The 15,124-nt window shown below is 38.1% G+C and overlaps 1 protein-coding gene across 3 annotated transcripts in view; it reads left to right on the forward strand.

Moving 5' to 3' along the window:
• Positions 1–15,124, forward strand: part of plekhg4 (pleckstrin homology domain containing, family G (with RhoGef domain) member 4) — a 67,347-nt gene that overhangs the window by 40,336 nt on the left and 11,887 nt on the right. For all 3 annotated transcript variants that reach the window (XM_048184591.1, XM_048184590.1, XM_048184592.1), the window contains exons 12-13: positions 718–840; positions 1,129–1,320. In XM_048184591.1, coding sequence (XP_048040548.1) covers positions 718–840; positions 1,129–1,320 — 315 coding nt within the window. The remainder of the gene's footprint in view (positions 1–717; positions 841–1,128; positions 1,321–15,124) is intronic.

Genomic DNA, 15,124 nt, shown 5'->3' on the forward strand with positions numbered 1-15,124 from the left:
AAAAAAAAAAAAAAAACATTTTTATATTAGTAAAGACTACAAAATAGAAGCATTTTCAAGAGTAGTCTCAGACTTTTGAACTTCACATGGACTACACACCTACACTTCTACAGTTTGTGTCTTCAAGGCTTATTCTTAGCGATGGTTTTCTAGTGAATTTACCTATTACACTTGAAAAATAGTGAATACTGTACTGAAGTGCTGCACTCTCACAAGCAGCCTTGCTAAACTACACACTGACTTGGTGATTTATTCATCTGATTGTTTTAATGGATGATTGTGCCCAGCAGGCAGAAAGAGGGGAAAATCCTGTTGGCATGGATATAGTGGAAATTGCTGAAACAGATTAGCCAAGCACATACACACACACGTTCATGCACATCATGAGAAAATGTAAACTAGCACCATAGCATCTGTATCAGATGACAAACATGTCATTGATGTGCTTGTGTCCTCATGTTTCAGTCTACTGCCAAAGTCACAGAGAACAAGAAACATAAATATGTTACAAGTCATGCTGCATGAAACTAACAGAGTAAATGCCCTTTCACACCAAAAACGATAACTGCAGTGCATGCTTATAATAAACAGAATGTTACTGTGCATTGGTGTGGACGCTAATATAGTTATCTTTATAGTTTGCGTTCTTGGTGTAAGCGGGTCTTAAGGCTGGAAAGTAGCAGGAATAATTGATTGTATGTATATGTTGTCTCTTAGGTGAGTCAGTGGATAGAGGAGGTGGGAGAGTCTCGTCTGCAGATGCTGAGTGAGCTGGAAGATTCCTTGGAGCAGTTACATCATAAACAGACTGTCTTCAGAGAATTTTACACAGCTGCATATGTATGTCAACTCTTATTAAAAATGTTTTGCACAGCACTTTTCACCCCCTACCACAGCATCTGCATTTGGGGTTGGGGTTGTCCTCATATTTTGTGAACAAATGCCTCATAACGTTTTTATTTGTATTGAGAGGTAATATTTTACTTCAGGAGTCAAACATTTGCTTAATTGTGTCAACAAGAGCTTCAAGAGTGTTTATCACTGTTTAAATGTAGTCACCTCAGTCGCACCCTCTGCTTTCATACCAGTTCACTATGTAATGCTGGGTGTGTGTGTGTGTGTGTTCAGGAGCACTGTAAGAACGGTGAAGCTCTCCTCAAGCGCTTAGAGAAGTGGGAAGACATCTCCTCTGCAGAGCTGCAGGTGTACGAGGTGAAAGTACGCTCGTTCTGGGTCCATCTGCATGATTTCTCCCAGCGAGTGGAGGACACCAAGGATAAAATTGACAAGACTGTACGACTCTACGAGTTCTTTGACAAGGTAAGTGGTCAGTAGTTGCTTATAATGTAAACTCACCAGACTGTTCTGTCTTCCTATTTTTACTTTTACTACCCAGGCTCACTTTATAAAATGTTCATTGTTTTTACATCATATGGCACAATTCTTAGTTCTCCTGGTATTGAGCTCTATTGTAATGTGTGCAACACAGTGAAAAGTTGTGAGAAGTTTTAGAAGATTTTGAGATTTGTTAGAAGTGTTGTCTGTTATCAGATTTCTGAATGGTTTAGTATAGGAATAAGCTACCCCAAATGATAATTCATTATTCACGCTCATGTCATTCCAAACCTGTATAATTTTCTTTCTTCTGTAAAACACAATAGAAGAACAGTGTTTTTTTTTTTGTTTTTTGTTTTTTTTGTTTTTTCTTCATACAATAAAAACAAATGGTTTGCAATATTTTTTGGACCCCATTTAGTGTTGAAATATTTTTTGTGTTCCACAAAAGAAAGAAAGTCATACAGGATTAGAATTACATGAGGGTGAGTAAATGATTATAATTATATGTAATAGATTATTTGAGGCCCTTTTAATTATATGTAATAGATTGTTTGAGGCTTTATTAGATTTAAATGTTTGAATTAGTGTGGTGGATAATGGAAGATTACTCACTTTTTACTGTTTTTTAATTATAAGGTGTTTCAATTGCTTAGAATTATTTCCTTGATAAATTAATCCATAAATATGTGGTCATTCTAACCAATGTCCCAGCAGTGCAGTTTGGTCAGTTCAGATTAGACGTGCATTAGCTGTTTTCCATCCTTCAATAGATTTTTGTTTGACCAGTTATAGTTTTTGTAGTCTATTATTTCAATTAAAGTGTTGCACTTCTTTTTTCTTTGTTTTTCTGTATTTTTCTAAGTGTATTTATCTAGCTTCATTGCAGTTTTTATCCTTTTTTTCAGGAAACCCCTTTTTTCAAGTCATATGTTGTTCATGAAGGACATGTTCTTGCAAAACAGAAAGTAGTTTTGTTTAATTTTGGTTAGTTTCAAATTGAGCTTAGTCTATATGTAGTTTCCCTATAATCAAGTAGGCTTGGCGACCCTTTAATTAGCTCTGGCGACCCCTGGTGGGGGTCATGACCCCCAGGTTGTGAAACCCTATTTTATGGAACACTTGGGGCCAGATTTGCTTATAGCTTGTGCCAGTGCAAAACCCTCTTTTAGTGCTAAAAAAACTACAGTCAGGATTTACTAAAGACACGCAGTGGAAAAATTGGCGCTGAGAAGGGATGAACACCATAATTTTTGCGGTTGACCTTATCGCATATGTATTTGTAGGGTTTCACTTTCAGACTCGAAATTTATTGGAGGAGAGTATTTAAATTAATCGTGCAAGGTGATTTACTAAGGTTTCAGCTAGTCAATTTACTGGTATTTATGTCATTATTTACCACCCAACAAGGCAGGTGTCCCCAGAATGTGTCTGTCAAGTTTCAGCTCAAAATAAACCACAGATCATTTATTATATCATGTTGTCAATGCCCATTTTTTGAGTGTTAGCAAAAACATGCTGTTTTCGTGCATGTGTTTTTAAATGCAAATGAGCTGCTGCCCCCCACCCCGCTTTCCAGAAGAGGATGAAGCTTGTACAACTCATGCCTCGGATACTCTGCAAAAACAAAACATCTGTTTGGTTTTGATTATCATCTCTATCGCGGTCACGCTCACGTGACATTGCGGTTCTTCATCATCATGAAATGTAATTATTTGCATGTGTTTTAAAGCCATATCAGTTTAAACTTATCATATTTGGTTTTCTGAAACCAAACATCCGCACACATCCGAAACAAGCAAACAGAAAGCTGGTTGTCAGACGGTGCGTCCCATGAGTATTAAACTAAGTTCTCTTTAACATCTTATTGAGCTTAAACTGTCAAATACACACAAGGTTATGTCAAAAACACACAAAGTTCACAAACACAGTCGGTTATGTCTGTGAACGTAAACAGCAGGGAAAGAAATCGCATGTTTATATTAGATCTGTGTATTAAAGTGACAGCAGCGTAATATAGAGTTCACACTGCTGTATGCTGTAGGTATCTTCTTTCAGATGAATACAATTGAAGATATGTTTAAAAATATCCTGGCTCTTCCGAGCCTTATAATGGTAGTAATTGTGGGGTGAGATTTTGACGCCCCAAAAAAATGCATCCTACAAATAATCAGTACAGGTCCAGGAGGTTAATAAAGGCCTTCTGAAGTGAGACGATGGGTTTTGTTTCTCTTTAAAATTACTCATTTAAGACTTCTAATTTGTGACTGGCGTTTTGTTTCGCTCTATCTTCTGCACTTACGCGTTCGTCATTGCGTCGGGTCAGAGGTTACTCTTCTGCCGCAAATCGATGCGTACATCCATCTGCCGGAAGCTAGTTATTTTAGATAAGTTTTAAATATGAATATTTTTCTTACAAAAACCCATCGCTTCGCTTCAGAAGGCCTTTATTAACCCCCTGGAACTGTATGGATTATTTTTATGATGGAGGGATGCATTTTTTTTTTTTTTTTTTTTTTTAGGCTTTAAAATCTCGCTGCCCCCCATTCATTACCATTATAAAGCTTGGAACAGCCAGGATATTTTTAAATAGATCTCCGATTGTGTTTGTCTGAAAGTCATATACAACTAGGATTGCTTTAAGGGTGAGTAAATCATGGGATAATTTTCATTTTTGGGTGAACTATCCCTTTAATATGAATCAAACCAGAAGAGATAACCCTTATAGTCAGAGAGACTTTTAATAAAATAAATTCTGTCCATCTTACTTATTTTTTCCAGTTTTTTAATAGTGATAAAACCTTGTGAATAAGCAGATACTTTATATCAAAACCTATAATTATTTTAAGTAGTGTTAAGTGATAGTAATGGAGTCCAGTTTCATGTATTTGTTTTTTCCATCAGACTAGAGTTCCTCTGAAAAGAATTCAGTGTTTCTAAAGCACCAGCTATTACGGAAATCCCTGACTGGCAATGATGTCAGGCAAACACACACACACACACACACAACACCATTGTGTTTTTCCTCTGTGGCACTGGGTGAGTGTTGAACTCTTCGGTCTGTCTTCAGTGTTTCCTCCTGAGCCCCATTAGGGACAGATGGTCTTGTTGGCTGACCACTATCAGATTTTATCATTAGCATAATCATAGTGCTCTTTCCTGACTCATCAGATCATCCATACATCCAGACCCTTGCCCTTTTGGCATGGTGAACTCATCCAAACGCTCTCCTGCTGTCTGTTGTGTAATAATCGAAACTTTTGATTGCGTATTAATCAAAAGCTGGCTTTGTTTACATACAACTGCTTGTTCCTAGATCAGTCTCTGAGATATCACACATTTATTCTTTTTAGTCTTCAGCACTGCAGACAGAGTCTTTGTGTCGTTGTCTAAAGGTGCGTGATGACACTTGTGGAACTCACTGGTATCATCTGACTGGCATACATGAATGCTTATTAAAACCACCTGTCCTTTCATACCCATTCCTAGGCATGAATTTTCATGCTTTTGGTTAGACTCAACCCTGGTGGTTGTGCATTCAGTGTTTAACAGTGTACAGGTGTGTGTTAGTCTTGTGTGAACATTGTTGTATGTGTATGCATGTGTGTGTGAGTGAGTACAGAGTCTCTGTCTTGTTTGTCTTGTTGTGACTGACCACATGCTGGAGTCCAGTGCATGATTCGTCTTCAATGACAGACCAGCTCATCCCAGATTTAGAAAGTGACTGTTTGTCTGAGTGTGTTGCCTAGGAATCGGTCCAAGCACGGCTGATGAACTGGCCAATGTGGATTGTGGCCATCAAACACAATGTGTGCTATGACAGCTGTGGTTGAACGAACCCACAGGACATGAGATTCTATTCATAGTACAACAGGACAACTTGAATGAATGAATGAATGAATGAATGAGGGTTTATATTGTCATAGAAGACCTGAAAAACCATAGATTTGTAAAATTGTGATTTTCAAAAGAACCGCTTTAATTTGAAATAGAAATAATTTGTGTCAATGTAGAAAAAATCTTTACTGTCACTTTTTAAAAATTTAATGCATTTTTGCTGAATAAAAGTATTAATATCTTGTTTAAAAAAAAAATCACACCACACTTTTGACCTGTAGTGTATGATTTTTTTTTTAAATCAGCAAGAAGTGTTCAGTGAGAGTTCAACCAAAGAAAGTATCCTGTAGAATTAAAGTGATTTTCACTTCTGTGTGAACTAAAAGGTTTCACTTCAAAATAAACAACTAAAGGGAGTCAGTGAGCGTGTGCTGAATGAATGAATTTACTCTGACCTTACTGGGCGCTGTATGAGCTCACTGACACACATTGGGTGACAAACATAATATTGACAATCTATTGTCTGGATCAGAGCCCTGCAGGCAATCACAGCTGCCAGCAGAGCAGAAAGTGACAGCGGAGCTGTGAGCATCAGCCCTGTGATGCAGCCCGAGGCACAGCAGACAGTACAGCACAGTGTGTGAGACCGAGTCCTTTCTACTCCAGATGGTCTTCATGTGTAAAAGTGCAGAGAGTGAGGAATCACTGAGATGGTGTTTAATTGAAGGATGAGGGAAATGTGACGGTCTCACTGGATGTATTGACCTGTAATGCTCATCTTTGCAAGCCAATGTGGGACTAGTTTATTGTCACAAAAGATTTCACTTGCCCCCTGCATTATATTTTCAATTCATTCATACCCTAATTTTAGTGTTTGAAAATGCAGTCTTGGGCTGTCGCTCATCTCTGTAACTCTGTAACTTGTTTCCTCTTTTGTTTTACATGGTTTTAATCCTGAACACATACAGTCAGACATTGCAAGTTAAAGGAAATGGCATCTCCCTGTTGTCATTGTAATGATAATACTACACCACTGCCTTTTCACTAAAGAACTGAATTAACGCACTGTAGGCTTCTGTTCAGAGAGGATGAATGTATTTATGCCCTCTCACAGTGAGTGTAAATTTGTGAATCTCACAGTCACATTTCACCCTCCCCCCCAAAAAAAAAAAATTGAATTTATTTTTATATATTAGTTTTTTAATATTTCTATTTAGCTTTAGTTAGTTTAGTTTTTATTTTAGTTTATTTAATTATTATAGTTAGTTCCCAAGGCATCATTTTGCATTTTTAAATGTATATGTTTTTCATGTAATATTTATATTTTATATCAGGTTTATTTCAATTACAAAAAAACAATTCAGTAGTTTTAGTTAAAAATAAAACATACATTCTGAAAATACTGATTCTCATTACTGTAATATTTTTCGTATTTTAAGTGTATTACAAAACAAACTAATTCTATTCAGCATAAGTTATTTCAGCAAATGCTACTATGATGTGTACATACTATGCAATACTTTACAAATGTAATAATATTTTTTTTTTTTTCACATTAAATTAAATAGAATGATTTTTCTTTTAAATGTTCTACAAAAAATATTACTGTTTCTAAAATAGGCTTCATTTTCTTTAAGCAAAATATGCTTATGTAGTTTCTTTTTGCACATGAAAGAAATATAATTTGTTTTCATTTTTAAAATTACCTGAAATATATTTACATATATTGTCTATATAATTTTATTTCAAGAAAGTATAATTTATCACTTAAGCAAATACAGCAGTGACACATGCAGCAGTTGGTGTATTGGAATAATGTGTGTGTATGTGTACAACATACTGTGAGCGGTTGGTTATTGATCAGGTTATTGATACTCCAGTGTCTCCAAGGAATGAATTCTTTCCCCACATGCCTTCTGCTGCTGTTTTTCCTCTAATCAAACTCTAGCTGAATATTCATCAAGATTACAACTTACTCAACCAGTGTTATAAATTCAGAATCAGTAACACACATATAGTTTTGACCCAGTCAGACCTCACATGATTATTATGCCTTAATACATCATTTTCAGCTGGGCCTCATTTTACCCTTCCCATCAATGTTTTGGATTTCTCACTCTGCATGCATGCATATGGGTTCACAAGGTCTAGTTAGCACCAGCATGCCAAGTTTCAGCCATCACTCTGCCGTCTTTCCTTTGCCCTTTCTGGTGAGGGGCTTTGTAGTTTTGTTGACAGACACCCTCCTGTCCCATCCCCCCTTCCCTCTCTGCCCTCTACCCCCTCCGCCCCCTCTAGTGAAGTTGCTGGGGCAGACCCATCTGGTATTTAGACTTGCATTTGCCTGTGAATAGCAGGGAGGTGGGGAGAGGAGGGGAGTGGGCGCCACTGGCTTCTCTCTCAGTTACTTTGTCAGTCTGAGAGAGAGAGAGAGAGAAAAGGATGACCGCCGCTGCTCCGTGCTCTGGTCATGGGACCACCAGCGTCTTAGCCGAGCAGGAAAACGGATATTGTCATGGAGAGGTAGGAGTTTAGAGGAGCATTATGGTGATTAATACAGGAGCAATTTGACTTGTGTGTGCACAAAGTTTTTTTTTTTTTTCTTTTAATCTTGAATCTTTAAGACTTGTCAAGGCTTAACAGACTGTAACTGTAACAAATGTTTTCATTATTGGCACTATAATTGAAGAGACAACTGAAATGTTGCTCAAAACACTTTTGAATGGAGCTTTTCAGGAGATTTTCTTACTCCTCACTTAATCTCCACCCCCTACTTTTTGGCTCTCTTCAATCCCCTGTTCATTCATGCACTGGTAAAGTGTGCATGTGAGGCAAGCTTAGGCTGTAAGTGTATGAACTGCAGTGTTTTTAATAGAGTTTCCTCTTTGCATGTGGTATTGACCAACATTTCTCACACAGCTTAGATTGGAGTTTGGTGCCCTGGGCAAATGGCCACATCAGGGGGTTTATGCCATCCATTATCTCAGTGTAACTCCACACCTTGTTAGTCAGATCATTATGGAAGTGGGTTACTTTACAACGGCTTTGCCCCAGGAGCATGTTTTGAAGAGGGATGATCTGCACGCAGACTAATATTCTGTCATTCAGCTCTTCTTAGTTCTAGCTGACATGAATGATTGTGACATCATTGTATGTTTACTCAATTTCCAGCCTGCAGGACGTTTCTGCTGCTGCGTGTTGGCTTTATAAAGCATCCTGCAGTGTGATGTGATACTGTGAAAGTGATATATGTGAAAGTCAGTGGCAATTGCTTAAAGAATACACTGGAAGTACAACTTCCCACAATAAGCTTTTTTTATTATTATTTAGAAATTAAGAATATGCATATTAGAAAGTTTCTGAAGGATCATGTGACAGTGAAGACTGATGTAATGACTGCTGACTATTCAGCTTTGCTTTTTAAATCGATATAATATTTCATAATATTACTGTTTTTTTATCAAATAGATATGCAGCCTTGGTGAGGATAATAGCCTTTTTTTTTTCAAAAATTGACCCCATACTTTTGAACGGTAATATACATTCCCTGTCAATCTTGGTACATTTCAATAATAAAGCCAAATTTTGTGTGAAATATCACACTGGTCATTCAGTTACCATCTGCTTTAATCTTTAAATGAATGTGTTAATCTCCCTATTGATATCTGTACACTCAGTTGTAATAGGACAGAGGCGCTGCACCTTACTGGGACTCTATGAGAGTAGCCTAGCATGAGTTTGTTTTTCCTTGGAGAAATTATCTGATTTTTGTAGATTACAAGGCTTTCATTAATGTATCTTTGTCCTGACCAGAAGCTGACTTCTTTGTATGTTGACTGGGAAAGCTTTGGCTGGTTAGAGTTAGGGTTTGTCTCAGATTTAACTCTCAATTAACCATTAAATGAAACAGTGATATACTTTTACTGACAATGATTGAAATGTAAAACATATTCCTGTTATTCATGTATTATACTCTGTGATACTGATCAAAGGTGTCAAGTGTTGGCTGTTCATAGCTCCATTAGCTCCTGCTAGTAGATGTAGTAACTATACAACCTTCTTCGTTCAAAATTAGCTGTGTTTTTTATGTATTAGCAGTTTTTTATGTATTCTGATATTAATGTTGGCTGTTTAGTTGATTTCTGTCGACTGTTTGGTAGTGGTTTAATGGCTTACCACTTAAGCCCAAAGCATACTGTTTTGACGGGAATGCTTAGCATGTGCATACAGCCGAACACTGTAGCCTTTCAAAGTATACTCCATTGGATAGTGAGCATGAACAAAGGAGCTTGACACATGCACACTTGAAAGTTTCAGTCTCGTTCAGTGTCTGCACAATTCTACTCCAGAAGTTATGGTGGTTGCACTTTATTTTACAGTACGTGCACTTTCAATGTACTTACAGTGTACTTACCCACAAAAGTACTGAGTAGTGTAAGGTAACTACATGGGTTAAGTTAAGGTTTAGGGGTAGGTTCAGGATTAGTACCTAGTTATTACCCAGTTAGTGTCATTACTACAATAAGTACATCGTATATTCATCCGAAATAGGACTGTAAAATAAAGCGCTACCGTTATGGCCAATAAAAATGTACTCTATGTACTCAATCAAACTAGAGTTTTGGGTATCTCTTAAGCTCCTCACACAAGTGCTTGTCAACGCAGGTGTCTGTTGTTGTTGCATCTCCACTAGTTGTTTGTTGTTGTTTCTTCTCATCCGTTTCTTTTTCAGCGAGTTGATTTTGGACTTGTGGTTCTCTTGGGTTTAGCAGTGAGGAGGTCAATAATGCATAGTATGGGCTTCAGAGGAAGCCCTGTTTAATTGGTTAAGAGAATGCAGGTGACTGCTTTGACATAGTCGGACCCCTGCATGGAAAACTCATTATCCACTCACCTCTAGCATATGCCAATCCCAATGAGCGTGTGTGTGCATTTATGACCCTACTTACTGAACAGCATCTCCTTGATTCTTTTCTCCTCATCATCTGTGTGTCTTCGCTAACATTTATAGACTAGTAGATCTGCTTTCTCATCATGCTGCTTGACTGGGCCTGAGGAATGTGCCCCTCTATGCAGACTCCCACTTCTGGACAGTTCCCCCCAAAAACAGTAGACCCCTCTCTACACCTCATTGCCCCCCAAACCCCCAATGTACAACAGGAGACGACACTCTGAAGGGACAAAGCAGGCCCCATGCACTATTAATTAGGTGTGTCTATCTTTTGTGGCGGTCTGACTGTGGCCTCCTGTCTCTCAGTCCTTCTGTCCTGCTCTGTTGTGGCAGAACCTGGGGTTAGCACCTGTGGATACAAAACACTGACCTCCACACCCGTTCACTGACAAGAAATGAAAGATGATAGACGTGCATGATGGTTGACCTCCCATGTTGCACTTAAAGAGATGTGTATAGAATAGGAGAAGGAAGGGGCAAAGTAAAAGGGCTGTCAGTTTTCTGTTCACAGCTTGTTAATGACATGTTGACTAATCTGTGGTGAGTTTGCACCTTGCACTCATTAGCCACCTGGATAGCATGTGCTGGACAAAAAAAAAAAAAAAAAAAAAACCGGGGCTGAGAGCTGATGCTTATAGTTAATAAAACTTTAATAATGGAAACTTTGTTTTAATTAAGATATTTATGTTTATTTATGTTTATTTATTTATTTTTTAAATATTTAATTTTTTTAATGTATTTATTATCTTTATTTTTACATTTTTGAAATGTATAAAAAAAGAGTTTTTTTTAATGGTAAGTGCTTCCAAAACAAGGAAAACACTTAAATTCTGGGAAGACTAGATTTTCATCATTTTAGACTGAATGATTCCCTTCAATTTAGGGAAAGTAAAAACAAAGCCAGAAAAGCACTTTGGTCTTACTTAAGATTTTTGTTCAGCTTTGATTGTCATTTCACATTTTGGGTTGGCTAATGTGTATTCCCTTAGGGCATGTGAGTGTTTGCTTGACCTCATAAGCTTTTCCAGGGCTGTGCGTGTGTGTGAGAGGCATTTAAGTAGCCACTCAGTCTGATCAGTGTTGTGATCGGGTCTGATTAATGCCACTTTGATAGTTCAAATGCAGCGTGATTGGCTCGCTATGCAGAACCTTCTTTTCCCAGCCCCCTCCTAGGCACAGTTCAATCAAATTAACTCACTCAGACAGAACAACATGCGGCACACACTGCTGTGATTTTTGTGCACACACATTAGCATGCTCCAACCAATGACTATCCTTTGCACTGTCTTTTCAATCCGATACCTAGTACTAGTACCTAATATATTAAAAAGGCCTAAAATGGGAAATTATCACAGTTTTAGACATAAAAGCAAGATGACAACATAAGTGATAACCATAATTAAACTAAACTATACCTGTTCTATCTTCAAGCAGCATATATTCTCTGGCTCTGTTGGCATCTTACAACAGTTCCCACATGAGCGATTTATAGATTATCATGACACAATATGCTAACCAATGATTTTAAGATTTTAGCTACATAAACGTCCTGTTGCATTCTACATGTTGTCACTTCTTCTTGAGTCTCTCCATCGTTGTCTGACTCCGGTTTGAACATAAAAGGCTGAACAGTTTCTGATATTTTCAGTGAGTTTGCGTGAGGTAATCTGTTAACACTAGCTCTTGAAACTCTGCCCTCTTCTTGGAAGCAGCAGCTCATTTGCATTTAAAGGGACACACACAAAAACGGAGCGTTTTTGCTCACCCTCAAAAGGTTTAAAGACAAATTTAACATGCTATAAAAAATGATCTGTGGGGTATTTTGAGATACTTCACATACACACTCTGGGGGCATCAAAAACTTATTTTACATGTAAAAGTGGCATTATATGACCCCTTTAAGTAATTAAATCTCTATTCTTAAAATACTTGGGTTCTATATTTATATGTGAGAAGTGATTCAAATTTTGTAACATTTTTGAAACTAGTCTCTTGTTCAGTCATTAATTGTCTCACACTTGTTCAGAAAGCCCAGGCTAGACACGCTCTCCTGCAAAGCAGAATTATTTCCTGTTTGACTCATAAAATTGGACTAATGGGCAAACAGTGGCAACTTTATAGTCCTCACATGTGCATCCTGCCAACCAGGCCAGGCCAGAAGTCCCATGGTTCTTTCAGCTCCTATTTACAAACAGTCATTACCCCTTATAAAGCCAGCCAACCCCTTACTATATCAGAAACAGACCCTGCGCTCTGCAGCACAACAATTTATTTGACATCTGTTCTGTATAGACACACATCTCGTGCCTTTTGAAGTATCAAAGCTTATTCGACAGTATCAAAACAGTTCAACAGTATCTGCATCAGTCTTTTACTGCATTTGAATTACTAGGAAATTAAGCTCTCGCAAACGCCCATTGCTTCCAACAGGTCTTTAGTGGGCATGTTTAGTGTTTCTTGGCCTTTTTGCTATGAAGCAGCTGGCGTGTGTGTGCCTCACATTACTTTACATATGCAGCACGTCTGTCTCAGAGCACACTTTACATATTAAACCAGAGAGAAGACCGCAATCGCATCTGTCACAGGCTGCGTGTCCCCTCCTCTCTGTGTATATGTGCATGCCATCACTGAACTCTCCTTTCTTGATCCTGATTCCTTGGGCATTGACATTCATGAAGCTTCATAGGAAACTCAGAGACGTTCCCCCAGCAGTAGACACGTGCAAACTTGCATGCGTCACCACTGACACGCACAACAAAAGAACAAAAACGAACTGAATCACACACTGCTGAAACATTCCTCATCAATCATACAGCAGCATCAGGCTTTAATTGATCGGTTTTACAATTAATGACCTTTACTGAGTTTTAGGTTTGGTGAATTTAATGCACCATTACTTTGCTTTGAAAACCACTGTTGGATTGAATTAGTCAAAATCACAAGGGGCTAGTTATCATACAGGTGCTGTCTCTCCTGTGCGCTCCATCCCTCTTCATCATCCTTTACTATTCATTTGATTTGATTTGCATTCCTTTAGATTGAGCTTCTGATAGCATATGGTGTCTGACATGCTGCCATTGAACAGAAAATTAATCTTATTTATATTATTATAATGACAGATGTTAATATATTTTTATATTTTTTGTACACTAATAATAGTTGTTGTTTCTGTTAAATAATAAAATAAATTAAATGTATCATATTTTTATTATTATTATTTTATTTTAACCATGAAGGGTACAGTAAATATTTTGATATTTTAGATTGTGTTGCTAGTGTGAGAATGTATTTTTGTGGTATTTGTCATGGTTGGTCTTCCTACACTCCACAGGGTGTCTTTATTAAAATAAAGTGGTCTTTTCCATCTCTCTCTGTCTCTCTTTCTCTCATTTCCTGCAGCCTATAGCAAATCACCTTTTTCCCTGTTTGTTTTTTTTTTTTCTCTTTTTTTCTCTGTATTTGTTTCCCTCTCTTTCTTAGCATCCTCTTTTGCCAGAATCACTCATCCAAATCCTACTTTTTGGCTCAGGAGGGTCCGCAGTTCATTCTTTTTACATTTTTCCTCATTTTGCCATTCTTCCTTTTTTTTTGTCTTTTTTTTTTTTTTGTCAGCCGCTCGGAGTGAGGGGATTCATTTCAGCCATAATGAAATGACAGGGAAGTATGCCAGGTCTTGTGTCGGGGTTAAGCAGCCCTGTCTGTAGGTTGGTACTGTGAGTCCTGGCCTGGGGAGTTACAGAGCAATAACTGTCAGAGGAATGTAAGCCCGTGCCTCCTGAAAACACCGTGTGCATAATGCCCCACTGGCATTTCGACACACGCTATCCTTTAAGAAAAAAATACATTCTTGGCATGGCTCAGACATGAGATCAGAGATTGGCTGATGTCATGAAAACCTTTTCTCCTTTTTGTGGTTTTCTTTTAGGGGAAATAATAAAAGATGGTTTCTTTCAAGTTTTAAATGCTCCTCTTGACCCACTTAGACTGCTAAGAGATTCATTTATGGGAGTGTACAAAAGCTTCCAAGTCCAAGACTGGATCTGTCTTACTCCCACTGCTGTTTTAGCACATCTAACACTCTCTCTCCATTTCTCAGTGTTTCTCTCTCGCTCTTTGTGCAGGGTTGAATAGTGGGGCCTTTAGAGGTGCCTCCCTCAGGCAAACTAATTCTGCTCTCACCAATCAGAGCCCCACCACACACACACACACACACACACACTATTTACACTTCAAAGAACCTTGCACGCTAACCAACCAAACAATGATGTCATCCTCTGCCCACAGTATTATGGGCATCATCAGATAGAGTGAGGAACTATATTGGGCAATAGATCAAAGTGTCTGCTTTATTTCACTAAGGGGAACGTGCAGAGCGGGGACTATTTTTTAACCAAGGGGGTCGTTTTGAGAGCTGGTTTGGCCTGAGTGTCTGACCCCAGGTTTTCTGTAGAACCTGTGTAGACTTTATCACCGTCAACCGTTGGTGTTGTTTTACTACAGGAACAGAGCGCTTTACATCTGTTTGGGTTCCCACGTCTGTTTTACACATCAGTTTAGCAGAACAGAGAGGTACTGGAAAATTAATAGGACTTGTGAAGATTTCTAAAGTCACTGACTGTAATTAGAGAGAAACAATTATCAATATATTATGCTTAAATGCAGCCTAAGCCTTTTTGACAGAGTCTCTGAAATGCGGTCATTTGCCACAGAACATAATTTACACATTGCCTCAGTTTCTAAAAGTAACACATTTGTGGAGTTGAAGATAACACAATTGATGGATGGGTATCTCTTAGGGGTGTAATGGTACATGTATTCATCCCGATCCATAAGGTATAGACGTCAGGGTTTGGTTCATGCAGTTAGATGACAAATACAGTCAGTCACAGGCGATACACACACTACAATCCAGAAGGGGGCGCGTGTGGTAATGCAATGCTGTTTGCTAACCACCACAATAGGAAAAAGAGCAGAAAAAGAACAGATGATCTAAATATGCAT

This window comes from Megalobrama amblycephala, linkage group LG3 (assembly GCF_018812025.1).
Source record: "Megalobrama amblycephala isolate DHTTF-2021 linkage group LG3, ASM1881202v1, whole genome shotgun sequence".
Taxonomy (NCBI): domain Eukaryota; kingdom Metazoa; phylum Chordata; class Actinopteri; order Cypriniformes; family Xenocyprididae; genus Megalobrama; species Megalobrama amblycephala.